The following is a 19302-nucleotide window of genomic DNA, read 5'->3' as shown; positions in this document are numbered from 1 at the left end:
CAGAGGCATCTGTTCACTCCCTACCCCTGAAAAAAAATACAACTCAGAAATGACACAGATGGCTAACTAAGGACTTTATTTCAAACAAAAATTAAAAATAAAAAATTGAGAGCTATTTCCCTGGGTGTGGGGAAAGGATAAGGGCAAGGAATTCCCCACAGCTAGGCCAATACCCTCAGACTGGAGGGGCTGTGATTCTTCCCTTCCTCACTCCTGAGATGGGGAACCTCAGCAAGTGCAGGACCCTATGCCAAAGCCCACCTACCAAGGGGAACTCGGGCTAGGGGTCAGTCCCTGGGAGGTGACAGAGTTGGGCAGCAGCATGGCCAAAGGCCAACCACAGGATCAAGTCCTTAGTACCAAGAACCTACTCTTTTCTCCTTCCTGGGACCCAGGACACATTAAGAGGATGGCCTGCGGAAAGAACCTCTCGAACCCTAGTGAGGAGAAGAAAGGCCCCAGTGTCCCTCACATTTATCACTTCTGTTCTCTGGAGAGCAGTGAGCCCTGGAGTCTGTCAGGTGGTAATACTGACACAGCTGGTGGGGGGTGGCAGGGAAGCCCCAGCAAGTCTGGACCCCACGGCTGGTTCTCCCAACCCCCCGGCAAGCTCTACAGTTACCACATGATCCTCTGTATTTCTTGCCTTCCATTTCCCTTGGTGGATGGCTGGGTGGGTGGGGCTTCCTGGTTTAGGGTTTCTCTGACAAGGGCCTTCCCAGGGAGGGTCCCCTGAATCCCCCACTGCTCCGGGGCCTGAGGAGGAGGATGTCACATGATGCCGTTGGTGAGGTACTGGAAGCCATCGTAGAGTTTGGTGGTGATAGACCGCATGCTGCCGTCCACCATCTGCTCCACCAGCAGCTGGAGCTGCTCCTCAGTCATGCTCATGTGGAACCTCTCCTTGAGGTTGCGGATGGTACTGGAGCCATGGAAGCAAGGAAGCTGAGAACCTGGGGGCAGCAGCAAGGGAAGAGGGTCACAGATGGAAACGAGGGAGCGGCAGTGCTAACAGCCGCCACAGCCAGTGCAGAGCCGGGCTATCTAAGGTGCCCCTTCCCTCCCACCTCAGAGAGATCCCTGACAGTGTGGATGCAGTTCTGCTTGGGCAGAGAAGGGAGAATTGGCAGGAGGCCCTTCTTTATCCCACAATCCTAAGCCCCTCTAGGTGAGGGCACGAGGGTAGAGGGTCAACACATCTCCCCCAGTAAGGGCGGAGGGAGCAGACTTAGGACCCAGAGGGAAGGCTGGGAAGCGTCTAGGGAATGGGCCCTGAACTGGGCACTTATCTGCTTGCAGGCCTCTGCCTATGCTACGTCTGACACTCACAGATGACCTGGGCCACCGTCATCACGGGGCCAGACGGGGATGCTCCTGAGCAACAGCGACAGCCTGTGGGGTGGGGGCAGGGATGGGGAGGAGGATACTGGCAGCTCAGACCGGGTGGACACCACAGCCTTGAGGGAATGGGGACGAGGGCCCAGGGATCCTGGACAAAAGACTAGATGGCAAGGCCGTGAGGAAACAGCAGTGAAAGTAGATAAAGATGAGAGAGGAACCCGTCTCGGCTCAGAGCAGAAGGGCTGAGTGTCGGGACAGGGAAGAGGTCTGAGGAGAGGGCAATCAGAGGTCAAAGGCCAATGACTGCAAACACCTGAGTTGGTGAAGAGCCGAGTGATGAAAGTTAAGCAAGGGGTGGGGAGATGAGAAGGGACCAGGAGGCTGGAGATGGGACTGTTCTTTCCCTGAATGCACCTAGGAGGTAGTTTCTGCTGCCTCGCCCTCCCACCCCCAGGACTAGGTCTGTCAGGAATCAGGAGGAATGTGCCGAAGGTGAAACAGGGCACCGGATCAGAGCCGGAAACGCTCTGGGAGGCCCCGCCCCCAGTCTTGAGGTGTAATCAACTTTCTGGAGGTTCCATGCCCCAGGGCCCCAACGTAAGTGGGACTCGCAGGGCACTATGGGTACCGCCCTATCGCCAAACGCCTGGCTTCTCCCTAGCCCCACCTTGCTGCATGATCTCCACGATCTGCACCACCTTATCCATGTGTTTCCGAGCAGCAATCAGCCCCTGCAGCATCAGCATCTTGTAGTAGTTGAACATGTCGCCATCCAGGCCGCCCATCACCTGGGAGGAGAGGAGAGAGCTGTGTGCGCAAAGGGGCTCAGTGTCAGAACTTCCTCCCTTGGGCAAACGTGCCAAACTCCGTTACTTCCCCAACTCTTATCAAGCAGGAAGCCTCCCAGGACATCCAACCTCACCCTGACTTATTGCCATTTCTGTTCTGTTTGTCCCCATTTGTGGGGAGCCCATCAGCTCCCCATCCCACGACAGAAAGAACACAGTGAGACACCTCTCCTTCCTGACTCACGTCTACAAACTCTGTGGTCAGCTTAAAGGCTGATGTCTCAAAGCCCAGGTTTCGGGGTGAGCTGGACAGGATGAAGCCAAAGTCGATGTGGATGATGTGGCCTTCTGCGTCCAACAGGATATTCCCATTGTGTCTGAGGAGGGGGCAGAGGAGAGGAAGAGGCAGTAGTAAGTCCCACTGAGGTGGGAGCTTCAAGCTGCAACACACTGGCCACATGACACCAGGCAAGGGCCCTGCCATGTTTCCTGCTGCCTATAACTCTGGGTCCAACCCTCTAGAAGCCAAAGCTAGCAGTGAGAAGAAAGGAAATCAGAAAAGTAAACTGCTAACAAAGGCTGTGGGGTCTCATTCGCTATCATTAACAGCTTAATCAAATAGGTTAAGATTATCCAAATTTCCCAGTAATTGTGATTCTAAGCACCCAAGCCAATCCCAATCTAGCAGAGAACTGGGAAGCTAGGAAAGAAGGCCTGTGCCCTCCAACCAGCCTTTACAGAGGCCAAGCACTTGGCTTAGGGGGAGGCCTCCAGTCACAACCTAGTTACCTGTGTTCTGTTTGTAATTCCTATCGGCCCATTGCAGATCAGAAGCCCCACCCCACCGGAAGGGAGCAGAGATCCCAGGCTGAGTGAAGTTTAAATGTGAAATAGTCTGGGGCTTCAGTTTTAACTATCTGGTAAAACCACTTATGTAAAAAAATTCTCAGGAGGCAATTCCTACAGGCTAGCTGCTGGAAGAACAGTTAAAGGCAGATAAATCCTAGGTCTCTGTGATTCCCACATGAATGGCCAGTCGAAAGAGGAACAATTAACATGCAAAGCATGTGAGGCCTGGCCCATAACGGACCTCCTCAGTGTCAACAGAGGCTTTGTTAGGCTAAGAGCTCACGGTCTGAAGCCACCTTCTCTGGGGTTGGTCTGACTGGCCAAAAGACGGGACAGAGGGAGAACCCAGTCCCACCTGAGTCCTTCCCCCTCTGGGAAAGCATGACAAATTTAGCAACACACACAATCTTGAAAGCCAGAAAGTTCTAGATGTCCTAGTCCAGATTCTTATTTTACAGGTGAGAAGTGAGAAAACAGAGGCCCTGAGAGGAAAACTGACTTACTTGTCCAAGGTCCCAGGCCAGTGAGAGGCAGTTTCTCTCTCTCCTTAAGTGGAGTTAGCTCCAGCCGCAAAGCTACGGGGTACTCATTCTGAAGCAGTTAAGGAGACCTGCAACTGCTTCCAGCTTGGGGCCCCCTTCACTGCTGCCACTTCTCTCCAGTGGATGAGTCCATTCATTACTTGACTACATCTACTCTTTTTTGAGTTATGAAAGGTTTACCAGCTGCCTGTCCCCCTCTCCCCCTTTTAAAGGGGACTCCCATCTTCCAAATATATTAGTCTCCTAAGGAAAAGCCCAGAGGCCTGACTAGCACCTGCTTCTCTGCCTCCACTTACTCAACCCAAGGGTTCAGGCTCCAGGCTTTCTGGGCCCTGGGTTCCAAATGCTGACTCTTTAGGGACAGTCTAAAGCTTGCAACCAGATTCCTTATAAATAATGACGTTTCCCTCAGTCCTCAAATGCAAAGCCTCTGCTGGCTTTATCTGTAAGGCTGGCAGGGTGGAAGGAGCACAGGTTCTGAAAGTTCCCTGACCCTTATTTCCCCCCTGAGGAAACACCTGTCTGACAGCATTTTCATCTGGTTTCAACATAAGAATGTCAGGCCAAACAGGCCTGTGAAAAGATGCTCAACACTGCTAATTATTAGAGAAATGCAAATCAAAACCAAAATGAGGTAACACCTCATACCAGTCAGAATGGCCATCATCAAAAAGTCTACAAATAATAAATGCTGGAGAGGGTGTGGAGAAAAGGGAATGTAAACTGGTGGAGCCACTATGGAAAACAGTATGGAGGCTCCTTAAAAAACTAAAATTAGGACTTCCCTGGTGGCACAGTGGTTAAGAATCTGCCTGCCAAAGCAGGGGACACGGGTTCAATCCCTGGTCCAGGAAGATCCCACAGGCCGCAGAGCAACTAAGCCTGTGCGCCACAACTACTGACCCTGCACGCCACAACTACTGAGCCTGTGTGCCACAACTACTGAAGTCCGCACACCCTAGAGGCCGTGTTCCACAACAAAGAGAAGCCACCACAATGAGAAGCACGTGCACCGCAGCGAAGAGCAGCCCCCACTCACCACAACTAGAGAAAGCCCGTGTGCAGCAAAGAAGACCCAACACAGCCAAAAATAAGTAAATAATAAAATAAAATAAAACTATAAAAAAAAAAACCCCTAAAATTAGAGTTATCATATGATCCAGCAATCCCCCTCCTGGGCTGTATCTGGAAAAGACAAAAACTCTAATTAGAAAAGATACATGCACTGGACTTCCCTGGTTGTGCAGTGGTTAAGAATCTGGCTGCCAATGAACGGGACACGGGTTCAAGCCCTAGTCCGGGAAGATCCCACATGCCGCGGAGCAACTAAGCCCGTGCGCCACAACTACTGAGCCTGAGCTCTAGAGGTGGTGAGCCACAACTACTTAAACTCACATGCCTAGACCCCATGCTCCACAACAAGAGAAGCCACCGCAGTGAGAAGCCCATGCACTGCAACGAAGAGTAGCCCTCGCTTGCAGCAACTAGAGAAAGCCCATGCTCAGCAACGAAGGCCCAACGCAGCCAAAAATAAATAAATAAATAAATAAATAAAAAGAAAAGATACATGCACCTCAATGTTCACTGCAGCATTATTTACGATGTGGTGTGTATGTGTACACACACACACACACACACACACACACACACACACACTGGAATATTACTCAGCCACAAAAAAGAATGAAATAATGCCATCTGCCGCAACAGGGATGGACCTAGAGATCATCATACTAAATGAAGTCAGTCAGAAAGACAACTATTATGTGGTATCACTTCTATGTGGAATCTAAAAAACTAATACAAATGAACTTATTCACAAAACAGAAACAGACTCACAGACACAGAAAACAAATTTATGATTACCAAAGGGGAAGGGGGCAATAAATTAGAGGTATGGGATTAACAGATACACACTACCATACATAAAATAAACAGGGGCTTCCCTGGTGGTGCAGTGGTTAAGAATCCGCCTGCCGGGCTTCCTGGTGGTGCAGTGGTTGAGAGTCCGCCTGCCGATGCAGGGGACACAGGTTCGTGCCCTGGTCCGGGAAGATCCCACATGCCGTGGAGCGGCTGGGCCCGTGAGCCATGGCCACTGAGCCTGCGCGTCCGGAGCCTGTGCTCCGCAACGGGACAGGCCACAACAGTGAGAGGCCCACGTACCGCAAAAAAAAAAAAAAAAAAATCCACCTGCCAATGCAGGGGATACGTGTTCGAGCCCTGGTCCGGGAAGATCCCACATGCCGCGGAAGCAACTAAGCCCGTGCGCCACAACTACTGAGCCTGTGCTCTAGAGCCTGCCTGCCACAACTACTGAGCCCCCGTGCCACAACTACTGAAGCCCACGCACCTAGAGCCCATGCTCTGCAACAAGAGAAGCCACTGCATTGAGAAGCCCACACACTGCAGTGAAGAGTAGCCCCTGCTCGCTGCAACTAAAAGAAAGCCCGCACGCAGCAATGAGGACCCAATGCAGCTAAATAATAAAATAAATTAATTAAAAAAAAATAATAATAAAATAAACAACAAGGATTTACTGTATAGCACAGGGAAGTGTAGTCAATATCTTGTATAAACCTATAATGGAAAAGAATCTGAAAAAGAATATGTGTGTGTGTGTGTGTGTGTGTGTGTGTGTGTGTGTGTGTGTATACCTGAATCACTTTGCTATACACCTGAAACTAACATAATATTGCAAATCAACTATACTTCAATTAAAAAAAAAAAGAATGTTAGGCCATCACAGGCACTTAATAGATGCTAGATTTCTGATAAGCGTTTCTGTTTAGCTGATCTTAAGGTGCTGCCGTGTCACTGGAAGCACAGGCCACTGAATTAGTGCTTTCCCAGGACAGCTGCCCTATGCCCTCGGAGAGGCACAACTCACAGGAGCATTCTAGGTATTGACCCTGAGTCACTGTCTGGAGACTGTCTTAAAAGGCAGAGCCTCAAGGGTGTAATTATCTTTATACGGTACGTTGTTCATCTACATGCGAAGTTGAGCTTCATAAAGGTCACATGATATCGAGAGAAACGACAGCTCTGGGCAAAACAACAGATATGTAAGAGTTTTGGAAATCATATGTTGGAACAAGGAGGAGCATTTAGGGCTGGGAGTTTCAACTCTGTGTCCACCATGTGTCTCACATCCATCTGCTCCTTTCTGCCATCAGTCACCACCACTGCCCTCAGGCCAGGCCTCACTACCTCTAGCTTCACTGCAAAGGCCCACTTACATCCAACCTCATCCACAGTGCCAAAGGGCACATTCACTCAACACAGACTGGATCATGGCATTCCCTCTGCCTGCAGAATAAAACTCCTCAGCCTCATAATGAAGGCCCCACTAATCTGGCCTCAACTTATCTGACATCACTGCTACTACTGTGCCATGCAGTGTGGCCCAAGCTTTAATCACCTCGAGCGGTCTCCTCTGCCTGGGACATCCTTCCCCCACAGCTTTCTCTGTCCTCATTCTCATTCGTCCTTCAAAACCCTGCTTGCTCAAACCCTTGCTCCTCCCATAAATCCTTCACTTCTTTGGCCCTTACCCTGGTACTTGTCAGTCTGCCTCCTAGCCTTAATGGCATATGAACGTGTCTGTCTCTGCTTAAAATATGTTGTTTGTTTCATCTTTACATTTTGGCAATGGAAGGTCATGACGAATAAATGAAGGGACAGAGGGAACCCTGAAGAAAAGGTTAGGACAAGGGACAGGAATTCACCTACCTGTCCTTGACTTGCAGCAGGTAGCAGACCAAGCAGTAGCCAGCACAACTCTGCACAAAATTGCGCTGGGCACTGAGGAATGCCTCAGTAGTGTAACTGCCATGCTCCTGCAGGAAGTAATCGAGCAAGGAGAGCTGTGACTGTTTCTTCACCTGGTGGATAGACACAGCATTGACCACTGGTTCAATCATGCCACTGTCGGCCGAAATCACAAGAATCTTGTATGGCTTGATCCACAGGGGGACTCGCTCCTGTTCCCAAATGGACTGTGAGGAAACACAGAGGCATTGTGACTCTCTCTAAATGGGGGTAGGAGGCTAAAATCCCCTCTGTCCCCAACCTTGGACAGTTCCCATCTTTAGTGGCCTTGAATTCTAGGCCAGCAAGTGAGTAAAACCCCCTGATCCCACTGAGAACCAGGAAGTTTTTTTTTTTGTGTGTGTGTGTTACGCGGGCCTCTCACTGTTGTGGCCTCTCCCGTTGTGGAGCACAGGCTCCGGACGCGCAGGCTCAGCGGCCATGGCTCATGGGCCCAGCCGCTCCACGGCATGTGGGATCTTCTCAGACCGGGGCATGAACCCGTGTCCCCTGCATCGGCAGGCGGACTCTCAACCACTGCGCCACCAGGGAAGCCCAGAACCAGGAAGTTTTGAAAGGAAGTCCAGGGTGTGACAAGACACAGGGTGGCATGTAGGAAAAGGTATCTCACAGAGAGATATCCAAAAAAGGGAGGGAGAATAGGAAACCTCGCTGTCACCTCCCAAGCTGGGTGAGTGGGATCTATTAACCCAAGTTGAAAGAACAGGGATAAAGACCAAAAAGGATTTAGGGTCAGAGAAAGTTTCTCCAGAAAATGAAAATATTTATATAAAGAACTGATTAAACAGGTGAAGTTGCTTGTAGGCAACTAACCTGGGGGTCAGGGATTGACATCTCAGCCCACTGCAACCCACTTGCTGCAAATCAGTTGGGAGTTCCCATCAGTGATTAGAACAGGTGCCAGTCACAAAAGGGCCACAAGAGGTCGCTGTGGAGCTGCTCCCGGGGCTGTACTTCCTGGTAGGAGCACCAGCTTAGTTTAACGTAAATCTAACTCAGACCTGGGCAGGAAGATGGTCTCCAGTGGAGCTCCCTGCAGAAGGACCTGCGTGATCACCTCAGGTGGGCTGCACGTGGGCTGAGTTTCCCTTCTTTCTCCCTCCCTTCTCTTACCTGCAGTTGCTTCAACACCTGGAAGGCCAGCAGCTCCTGCCGAAGGTCATCCCCACACTTGACAATGACTGACAGGAGCCGCCAATTGGGGAGATGGCCATAGGGGGAGCCTTCTCTAATGCGCCTGTGAAGAAAAGCAAAAAGGTGTCAAAGGGTGATGCCAGGTTGAGGACAGAGACACGGCTTCTATCAAAAATCCAAATCAGGGCTTCCCTGGTGGCGCAGTGGTTGAGAGTCCGCCTGCCGATGCAGGGCACATGGGTTTGTGCCCCGGCCTGGGAAGATCCCACATGCCGTGGAGCCGCTGGCTCCGTGAGCCATGGCCGCTGGGCCTGCACGTCCGGAGCCTGTGCTCCGCAACGGGAGAGGCCACAGCAGTGAGAGGCCCGCATATCGCAAAAAAAAAAAAAAAAAAAAAAAATCCAAATCAAACTCCTCACAAGGTAAGGACTCAGACTGCCGCCTGGGGGCCTGATGGATTTTGCCACCGGGTGTTGGGCTGAGAGACAGTATGGATGGTGGACCCCACCCAACTCACCGCACTTTCTCCTGCCAGGGCTCTTTGAGAGCAACTGCAGAAGGGTCTTCTGGGTCTCGTTTGAAGGCTGTGGGGGTGTGAGCCAGCTGCTCCGAAAGGCGCCGTCTAACAGGAAGAAACTATATCATTTGCTTGGAGGAGATACCCCAGATCCTCATGTCCCTGTCTATGCCAGCATTTCCTGCACTGTTTCCTTGATTCTGGGCACACAGAGATAGAAACCTGGGCTGAGAGAGACTCATGGAAGGAAACACACCACTGATATCTTTTTGCTAACCTGGTGGTTTGTAATCATGTTCAATGCAGATTACCAGGCCCTGCCCATTCTCCTACCAACATTCTGCATTCAGAACAGGTGTGGCTCCCGCATCTGCATTTCCAACAAGATCTCCTCCCTCTCCCTGGATTCTGACACGTGTGTCCTCAGACCCACTCTGGGAAACGCTGTTGTAATTCCTTCCTCTGGTGCTTTCATTCCTTTGGAGTCCTTTTAAAATGTAACTTCTTTCTGTAGTAGCTCAGTAATTTCTCAACCCACACCTTCAATGCCTCAAGTTTGGTGGTCTCAGGACATGGACAGAGTAAGGAGAGAGAAGAGGGAAAGATACAGGCTGACAGAGAGGAAGGGGACAAAGAGGAAGGCAGTGCCTAAGAGAGGGATGAAAAACGACGGGCAACATGGTCTGGCCATACCGGATGTCGCCTGCTGCAATGAACACAGGCTCCTTGCTCTCCTGGCTGGTGATGCTGTCCACGGAGAACTGGGAGATGTTGTCACAGCTGTTGGTGTGCACTTCAGGGAGCTGGGGAGAGCAGGGGACTGCAGGTCAGAAGCGCTGAGCACAGGGGTTGCCTCTTTCACCTCCTCCTCAGATCACCCTGCGTGCTGCCATCTCCAAGACACGATCAGCCCTCCCTTCCAAACCCTGCTCCAAAAAGCCTCCCCTGGTTATGCACCATCCTGACCACTTGGACCCCAAACTGCCTAGGCCCCCCCCACACACAGATCCTCTAGCAGTGTTTTTCAATGTGTCAACTACCTCCATCAGAATTACCTGGAATGCTGCTAAAACGTAGATTCCCAAATCCCACCATCAATCTGAATTAGAATTACTGGGAATGGGATCTGGAAGTCTGAATTTCTAACAAGTTCTCCGGAAGACTTCTAACGCACTCAAGTTTGCAAACCACTGCCATGACCATCACAGAAAGCTGAACTTTCAGCCTTATATTGAGAGCTCCCCAAGGCCAGGGATGCATTCTCCCTTAGGGTCCAGAAAAGACCCTCTCCACGCTAGGTTCCTTTGAGCAATTTCTTCAACCTAAGTCATTCAGTCTTATCTCCCCATCTCTCTCTAACTATAAAATATTCTACCAGACCCCAAGGTCCATATCAAGTCCCTTCTTTACTCTTTCCTTTGTACAAGTGCATTTCTCCTTAACCCCATTGATCACTTACTGCACACTGCCTTGTTGTGTATCTTATACATAGATTTTTTTCTTAAATGTCTGCATCCAGTCTCCCCATTTGGACTGTAAGCTCAAGTGGAGAGTCTGCCTTTCCACAAAGTGAAATCCGGCTGTGCTACAGCTCTAATAAAATCCTGCTCTGGATCCCTACAACCCCAGAACAAAATCCAAGTTTCTTTCCACAGCTTACAGGATCCTTCTTACAATCTGGCCCATGACGGCCTCTCCAGTCTCATTCTTCACCACCTCCTCATCTCATGACCACACATCACAGCCACACAAAATTTCTTTCTATTCTTAAAATGGGCCAAGCTCTCTCATGTCTTCCAGTCTTTGCACTTGCTGTCTCCTCTGCCTGGAATACTCTGTACAACTAATTCCTACCTACCTTCAGGCCTCAGCTGAGATATTATTTCCTCCAAGAAATCTTTCGGGGCGTGTCCAATCCCAAGTCTGGAATAAGTGCTACCTCCACTCTCAGGTGCTCCCATGATACCCCATCCTCTCCAGCACAACCTGGATCACACCACACTACATCTACCTGCTGACTGGCCTTGTTCTCTCTCCTGTTAGGTCATAAGCCCCTTGCAGGCAGGGGCCAAGCCTTGTTTACTAGCACACAGCACTCAGGGCCGGCACAAAGGCCCTCCATAAACATTTCTTGAATGAATGAATGTATGAATGATTCTTCTCTGCGTTCCTAAGACAACTTTATATCGCAGGTGTTCAATGTATATTTTGATTAAAATTTTCACACTCCCCTGGGCTTAGAAGTTCCTTCTTACAGTAAGCCTAAATTCTTCTTGCAGGAAAATGAGCTCCACCTGAATCTGTTCCAGACCAGAGCTGTTCAGAGCTGTCCCCTCTCACACCTGTCACTACCTATGGCACTCATTTGGGTACTTGCTTCAGCCTGCCTCAGGGTGTGTTGTGTTGTCTCAAATACATTGAAAGTTCCAGAATAGGTGCTGTGCCCTTGGAGCTCCCTCACCTCCACCTGCAGCTCGCCTATGTCATCCACCGACCAGGCCTCATCATCGTTGTCATAGTTGGGCACAGTGCTGAAGCTGCCTGCCCGCTGCTCGTGGGTGATGCCGCATTCGGGCAGGTTCTCTACAGACCGGGTGCTACGAATTCGGTTCTCCGGGATCCGGGCAGGGACGTTGGTGGTGTCGAAGTTTTCACATTCGAGGACTTCCACATAGATCAGGTAGGGAGCCTGCGGGTAAGTGAGAACAGTATTTGCAGCTTACCTCCACCACTGTTCCCCCCAAACCTCAACTCTGCTAACACGGTTCTTCCTGCTGCCCACTACTGCTCCAACCTGAGTCCATCAGTCCCCTGACACCAGGAATGCCATATTTAGGGCAGGAACTTATCCTATGGGTGCTGCTACTTTGTGAGCTCCAATTCTTAGCGTCTTTCAGTTCTCTCCTTAATTAAAAACATACCTGAGGTGTTTCCCTCTTCAGCCATGGCTGAACTACTGTAAAATACTAGTTTTTTCCCCTGAAGTGCTTCTTAAATGTTGGTTTGCATGAGAACCACCTGGGGTGCATGTTGAAAACTGACTTACTTGGGGCCCAACCCAAATCTAGTAACTCAGTCTGGGGCTGGAGCCCAGGAATCTGCATTTTTAAAAAGGCATCCACCTTCCCCAGGTGGTTCTACTACAAGAGGTGTCCTCCAAACTGATCAGGACACAGTCTCGTAAAGCAGTGGTCCACACACTATTCTGCTTATGTACTTCCTAAAAGTATTTTGAAAAATCATGTATCCCCTCAGTTTTAAGTTGACAGCTAAAGTTTTTCATGGGAAGTTAGTTGCCAAAGTATATACTTTCTAGTGTCATGCAAATATTGATACTTTAAAATAAAACTGTTAACATCACTGTCTTAAAAAAAAAAAGAATTTGGCTGAGAGAGTACACAGGTCTTTAAAATGTTTCAGCTGAGCTTCAAAATGTATAGATGAAGCACCCTGGCAAAACCATTCCAAACCATCAATTACCACCCATTCAGAGAGGCCTGAATGCCTCTGTGGGCTTGTCCTAAAAACAGACAAAAAGACTGGGAAAAAGTTGGGCACCATTCCAAGCAGGATTCTAATCTTCAATACGTCTTCTGGGAAAAAAATCTGAACCATTAGTGCTCATTTCAACCAGCAGACTAATTTAGCTAATTCTCTCCTTCTCCCTGCCCACTGTGATCAGAAAAGGTCTTAGAAACAAAGATTTCTCTACTCTCATTGTTGCTGTACCTGGAAAGCCTAAGAGTTATAGAAGGGCTGGAGAAAAGCTACCAAAAGGACTGTGAGGAGGGGAGGAGAGCAGCTCTCTCCTGAGACATGGCAAGAGGCAAGCTGAAAAGATCAGGCCTCTTTGATCCAGAAAAACAAAGCCCAAGAAGGGGGACAGGAGGGCCCTCGGAATCACAACAGTACTCAGGTGAAGTCAAGGCTGACACGTGCACGTGGGCTACGGAGGGAGTCTAGGATGCTGGTGGGGCACCCCTGGGCACATACACACACCCTGGACAACGACAGGAGTAGAGTCAGATGAGGGGTATGGTTTGGGCCAGAGCCCACCTACCTTGTCCTTAGAGTTGAGGACAACAGCCTGGGTGTGGGGCACGCGGACCACGTGGTGGTCAAAGGCAGCAGTGGGCAGCCAGACTCGGGCAGGGAGCTTATGGTTGAGCAGGGAGAGCTCTGAGATCAGCCGCTGTGTTTTCTGTTCCTTGGTGGGGAGCGTGGCCAGCCGCTTGCCAATCGCCATCAGGGACTTGATGAATTCTCGCTCGGGAGCCAGTCTGACGGGCTACAGGGGGTTGGGGTGAAGTAAAAGATGGTGAAGAAACCATAGAAAAAAGTGGCCCAGTCACTCCTGGCCATGCAGGGCAGGAGTCTCAGTGTCTCTAGAACTCCAGGGAAGGAGCTACCTTTAGGCCCTTGTAGGAGATCCCACCCACCCCTGTCAACTTGAATTGGGAACAGGTGGAAAAGCCAGCACAGTCCTTCTCCACAGGCTAGTTCTTGAGGGTAAGGGGGTGATGTGTGAATCCAGGTCACCAGGTGCACCCCTCTTCTCTTGGACTTGAGTTTCTGAGCAACTGTCCCAAGGCTTCAAGATGGGTGGGGGGATGACATCCAGAGAGGTTAGCCAGGGACCCAGAGAGAAATGCTGCTTACACCTGAAGTGCTTCACCCATCTCAAGAATGAGGCAGTCCCTCTCCCCACCTGGATGCTTGGGCTGGGTCTCCGCCAGGGCCCACAAGGCTAAGGAGGGGAACAGCGAGTCAGTATTTCCCCTTTCAAAGGAGGACTCAATCCATAAGTGACTTTTGATACTTTCAACGGCATCCCCCTGTCCACTCCACAATCTCTCACAAAGGGTCAATGCACATGCAGGGGATGAGGGAAGGATGAGCTGACTTTGCACTAATGAGGGAATGATCAATGGGGAAAGGAAAAGCAGATGGAGGGAGGTACGGGTGGGCAGGTGGGTGGAGAAAACAATAGCTCCTTTCAGCCCCTGATGATGGCCCTGAAGACCTGTCTTTTTCAGTGAATCCTCCTTGGATCCTCTTCCCCTACCTCTCAGGGACTAGGCTCCCCATATTAGCTCCCTCCTGTGAAACTGGCTGCTCACGTTGGACACTTCATTCTCAGAAAGGGCAAAGTCAGTCTGGGGAGTAAGGTGGGGATGGGGAAAAAGATGGACTCAGCTAGACGGGAAGAAGGGCTCTTTTCCCACCCTAAGTCCTTCTACCGTACGGGCATTTTATCAGGATAGCCACCCCGTTCCATCTCTCCTCACCTAGATAAGAACAGTTATCTCATCCACTTATAGAAACAGTAGTATTTCACTCACCAGGCTTCTCTCCCTCTCTGTCTTGCTTAGTTTCCTGAGTGAGAATTTCTACCCTCACTCCCTCACACTGCAAAAAAAGAACTTCTTTTGAAAGCTGGGCAGTACCATGCCCACCTCTGCATGTGCACAGAGCCAGGGTTCAAAGGGACAGCTCATCTCTCAGCCTCTACCCCACAGGGGGCTGGCTCAGGTCCCCATACAATAATGAAAAACAGGGTGTCTGAATCAGTCAGGAATGCTTTGGGAGGCAGGGTTGAACAGAGATAAAGACAGGAAGACAATAGAACTAGACCTCTGTGGTCCCTGGAAATATCCCAGGGGCTTAATAGAGAAAGAGAAAGAAAGGAAAAGGAAATTTGGAGACTCACTCCTTTGTTCATCCTTATCTCCTAATCCATCCACTCAGGTGGCAAATGGTCATGGTCCCAAGGACCCTCCACCCCAAACAATTCATAGTTATCTCAGATTAGAAACAACAGAATTCCTTCCCATCCTCAATTCAGCATTTGGGTCAGGGGCCCCTAAGTCACATCAGCATGTTGGAAATATGACCCCAGGCCTTGAGAGAGAGGCACTGCCACAATCATGACTGAAAGGGGATCAGCACAGAACAAACTGATTGGGTAGACAAATCAAAAATAAAGTGTAAAAAAATCATCCAAACTCCCAGAGGGTCCAGCATTTCCTCTCACGTCTCTGCCCAGCAACAAGGTCCGAGACCCTGTGGGACCAGAGGGTCAGGGGTTAGTTCAGAGGGAACAAGAAAGGAGAATGAGAATTAAGGAACATCATGGGCAGTGAGCTGGGAAAGGGAAGAACTCAGACCTGGAAGAAATGTGGTTGAAGTTGAAAAGAAAACTGGCTGTGGGGAGGCAAAACTTTCCTTCAGGCCAAATCCTGTTTGCTTTTCGGGTCAGCTCACCCAGCACAGGGCCTAGCATTTGGAAGACACTGAATAAGTATTTGATGGTCTGATGGCACAAGCCATGGGGAAAGGGTTCTGGGTGGGAGAAACAGGATCCTCAGGGTTTCCTGCCAAGCAGTTTTTGGCTCCAATCCAGGGATAAATTCTACCTCTCTCCCAGCTGTTTGCTCTAGAGACCCAGGAGCTGGGGGCTGAGTTGCACTGCATCCCAGCTGTCTCTGGGAGAAGGATCAGCTGAGCCCCACTCAGCCTGGGCTCAGAGCACTGGCAATAAACAGCAGGGGGCTCCTCCAGGTCTGGGAGGGAGGAGCTGATGTCCCAGGAAGAAAAGGCACCTTTTAACTCCAGCCTTGGCCTGGGGACTCAGAAGACCTGGGGACGGAGAGGAAATGCGGCCATGGGGGGAGCCTGCCACCCAGTCCCAGCCTGGCCCCACTTACGGAACTGAATGAAATATCAATACTCTCGGTGCTGGAGGAGAGCTCCTGGGAAAGGGCCGGAGGGCAAGGGGAGAAGGAGGGGGCGGGGAGGGAAGGGAGAGAGACAAAGGCAAAGAATTTAGCTCCAACTTGGATCATAACTGCTTCTCTTGTGTAGCTCTCTACCTTTCCGCTTTAATGAAAGAAAGTCAACCCACAAATGCCACTTGCCCAGAATCTTGACACTTGTGGAAGATGCTGGAAAGCTAGTGCAAACCTTGAGGTCAGGAGGGGTGAAGAGACACCGTCCTCTGCTTTTCACTTTCTTCCCTTCTATTCTTGCCTGCACAAGTCTTCCTTCTGGGACAAATCCTAAAGCTGGATCCCTCAGGGAGGTAACCGCACTGCCAAGCTTCCCTGCTTTCTCTTCATCCACTCACATGCTCTCAACCAACCCCTTCTCCATGGAGACCACCATCGAGAGACTGAATTTAACAAGCTTCATGGCCCCCACGCTGGAAATCCCATGTTCCTCCAGCTTCTTGGAAACGTCAAGGAGGAAGCAGAAGAGCTAAACTTTCAGTGCCAGGTACATCTCCTCTCTAATCAGCCTCATCATCACCCTGGGAAACCTAATCCCAACCTTCAATCATGTGACAAGGGATACCATGGACCCATGAGCATGAAACTTCTGGGCTAGATGCTGCTGGGAGTTAAGGATGAATAACTTTCTTACCTACCAAACTTCTGTAGGCTTCCTATCAGGGTATTTCACATGATACTCAATAAATTACAATTTTTTTGACATAAGTTGGGGAGCCAGGTACCAGCTGAATCCATCTGAGAAAGCTGAGTAGCTGAGCAGCAGCAGCTGTCCTAGTCCCAGCCCAGGGGATTTAGCTAAAACCTCACCCCATTCCTATGTCTTACTGGTGTCTCTAAGCAAAACAGGGGAAAGGGCTGGTACTGAAGCTCATTCAGCGGCTCTGCTGCAGCTCGTGCACAGGCCCATCCTGCGTTGTCCACGAAGGTCTCCCAGAGCAGGAAGAAGGGGCAATACGTGTACACAAATGTGCAGCAAGGGGCAATACATGTACACAAATGTGCAGCCTGGACTTGAGAGACAAAGTCCAAGGAACTCCCAGGGCAGGAGGGCAGTGGTCACTGAGCTACTCTGCAATCCGCGTTTCAAGCAACTACTTAATTCAATTCCACGGTTTAAGTTCTATTCTAGCTGGAGGTCCTCTAGTCAGGTCTTTCTTTGAAGAACCTAGGGAGAGGGGCACTTTGAGGCAGAAGCCAAGCTGAACACTCTCCCAAGGCAACAACTGCTTTGGGCAGGGGTGGGAGGGAGAATTGAGGCGAGGATGCTAGAGGCTATGGTGACTTACTGGTTCAACTTTTACTCATGAGCTGGGTGGGGAAGGAACAGCAGGCAGGATATTCGTTCCATGAGCCACGCTCCAGCTGACTCTCCTACAGACAGGACGGTCCTGACTCATTAACAGCCTTGGGGGAAGGGAGTTATATCATGACCTGCTCCTCTCTCCTACTCTGTAGGCTTGAGTCACTCAAACTGAGTCAGCTCCAAGGAGAAAAGCTTGAGGCCAAGAAGCTGACATCACACTCTATTAGGCTGAAAGGCCTGCTGGGGCTTACAGTGTGATACGCAGCATATTTCTCTGTACAAAGGTTATAGCCCTGAGAAGACAAAGCTGATCTACAAGTGTCATTATGTGGGGTGCGGGGCTAGCAGCTAAATTACTGCCCCCTGCACCCCCAACCCTATGCCAGAATATTTACCATTTGGTTACAACTGCAAAACTGCCTGAACAGAGTTCCCTGACTAGGCTGATAGAAACTGCTTTGAAGGAGTGGGCTTGGAAGGGTGGAGAATGGTGGGGGATGGAAGGAATCAGTGCTAGAGCCCTCTGAATGCAGGGGAGAGTGTAAAGGATCCCTCATTAAAAGAAAACAACCTTCTGTGAGATCTGGGCAGAGAAGAACTCTGTAGGGATACCCCAGGCAGGAAGAGACTTGTATGAGCACCTGGGCCTTTGCTTTGAGGCCTCTCTTCACCCTCCTGAGCTTCCCTACGGGTGGCAGGAAAGTAGGATTAAACTCTGAACCCACAGGAAAGCAAGAGATGGGGAGCGGTGTGTCTCTCCTTCTGGAGTCTCTGCTCAGACCTGAGATAATTATGTTTTGTTTTAGGAAGCTGTATACTTCCTCCTCATATGCAGGAATCAACATTTCAAGAGAGTCACAAGCTCCACCAAGAAACTGTTAGAACTAATAAATTCAGTGAAGTTTCAGGATACAAAATCAAGAGCCACAAAGTAAACAATTTCCTAGTTAATGCGATCTCCATACTCCCTTGTAAGTTCCTGGAGTGAAAGACAGCATTTCATCCTACATCCTCCACTGCCTCTAGTGCAGGGCTCCACACAGTATACAAGCTCAAGAGCTGTATGTTGAGTGAATAAATGTTGCATGATGGGGAGAAGGAGTATTAGAAAGAAAGAAAAACAATTCCCTTGGTATTTGGGAGACAAAGGCCTTGAAAGATGTATCCTCAAAATGCCAAAGGGGTTTGGAGAGACCTCTGTGCTGAAGACTCCAATGCTTAGACTCCTGGTGACTCTCACTCTCACATTTCCTGAGGAGACACAGTGGATTCAGATGTCTCTTTCTGCCAGCATCAGATAACATGGGAGTGCCTGGGGACGTGGTATCTCCTTCCTTTCCTGGATCTACTGACCCAAGATAAAGGAGCCAGGTTGGGAAGAATGGCAGCTGGAGAAGCCAACCTAGAGGATTTAAGCACTCACAGAATAACTGTGTCTCAGCATCACCCCAAATCCCATCCTAGGCAGGAGTTAGATGCAAGGAAGAGGGACTGAGGACCAACACAGAGTAAGAAAAGCCAGAGGCCTCAGTTTTTCTGGTCCTAAGATGAGAATTACAAAATGCCTGCAGAGAAAAGCCAAGAGGCACCAAGGGATTCACTTGCAGCTGCTCCCACTCATACTGATACAGGCTCCCTCTGATGCCCCAAGAGGAGGAGCTCCCAAACACTTCACGACCTTAGTCCCACCGGCTCTGGATGATTCTTCTTGCTGTGCAACAGCCTCCCTTCATGACCCTGGGCTGCCCTGCCAAGCTCAACCAGAAATGAAAATGGTCTCTTCTGGTTCTGAGAACACTTGGGCTCTGCCTGTGCATGGATGTGGAAACCTTCATGGCTAAGGCCTAGGCTGTTCTTCCCCATATGGACTCTGACAGCTGAGGCCTGGTCTGATATGCACTGGTTGAGAGACCTGGGGCAAATCATCTAACCGCTCTAAGCTGTTTCCTCAATAGTAAAATAATACCTGTCTCTTAGGGTTGTTGTGAGGATTAAGTGTAAAGTATTTGACATGATGCTTGGCGCGTAGTAAGTGCTCAATAAATGTTAGTTCCTTTAGCTTCACTATTATTCTCATAATAAAATACCGAATTTCCAGAGAGACCAGGCTCTGTAGTCTCCCCTGCTCTTGTCTTTTCCCTTCCCTAGTCACTCTGACCTCTCTCTAGTTGAAAGAAGTCCCATTGTATCAAAAACGTGGGTGGGT

At 49.9% G+C, this 19302-nt stretch overlaps 1 protein-coding gene across 13 annotated transcripts in view; it reads right to left on the bottom strand.

Annotated features, from left to right (window-relative positions):
* Positions 1–57: 57 nt before the first annotated feature.
* PI4KB (phosphatidylinositol 4-kinase beta) overlaps positions 58–19302 on the bottom strand; it is a 29166-nt gene continuing 9921 nt past the window's right edge. For 7 of the 13 annotated variants that reach the window (XM_033415546.2, XM_033415538.2, XM_033415543.2 and 4 more), the window contains 10 exons: positions 15710–15754; positions 13063–13290; positions 11464–11691; positions 9696–9805; positions 9003–9107; positions 8465–8588; positions 7253–7518; positions 2374–2506; positions 2009–2129; positions 58–953 (listed from right to left, as the gene is read on the bottom strand). In XM_033415546.2, coding sequence (XP_033271437.1) covers positions 772–953; positions 2009–2129; positions 2374–2506; positions 7253–7518; positions 8465–8588; positions 9003–9107; positions 9696–9805; positions 11464–11691; positions 13063–13290; positions 15710–15754 — 1542 coding nt within the window. In that variant the 3' untranslated portion in view covers positions 58–771. Of the gene's footprint in view, positions 954–2008; positions 2149–2373; positions 2507–7252; positions 7519–8464; positions 8589–9002; positions 9108–9695; positions 9806–11463; positions 11692–13062; positions 13291–15709; positions 15755–19302 lie in introns of all 13 variants that reach the window. The other 6 variants (XM_033415542.2, XM_049701932.1, XM_033415550.2 and 3 more) reach the window with 3 other exon arrangements.

This window comes from Orcinus orca, chromosome 1 (genome assembly GCF_937001465.1).
Source record: "Orcinus orca chromosome 1, mOrcOrc1.1, whole genome shotgun sequence".
Classification (NCBI taxonomy): domain Eukaryota; kingdom Metazoa; phylum Chordata; class Mammalia; order Artiodactyla; family Delphinidae; genus Orcinus; species Orcinus orca.
Note: the sequence above shows the minus strand (reverse complement) of the source record. Positions and strands in the feature narration are given on the sequence as shown.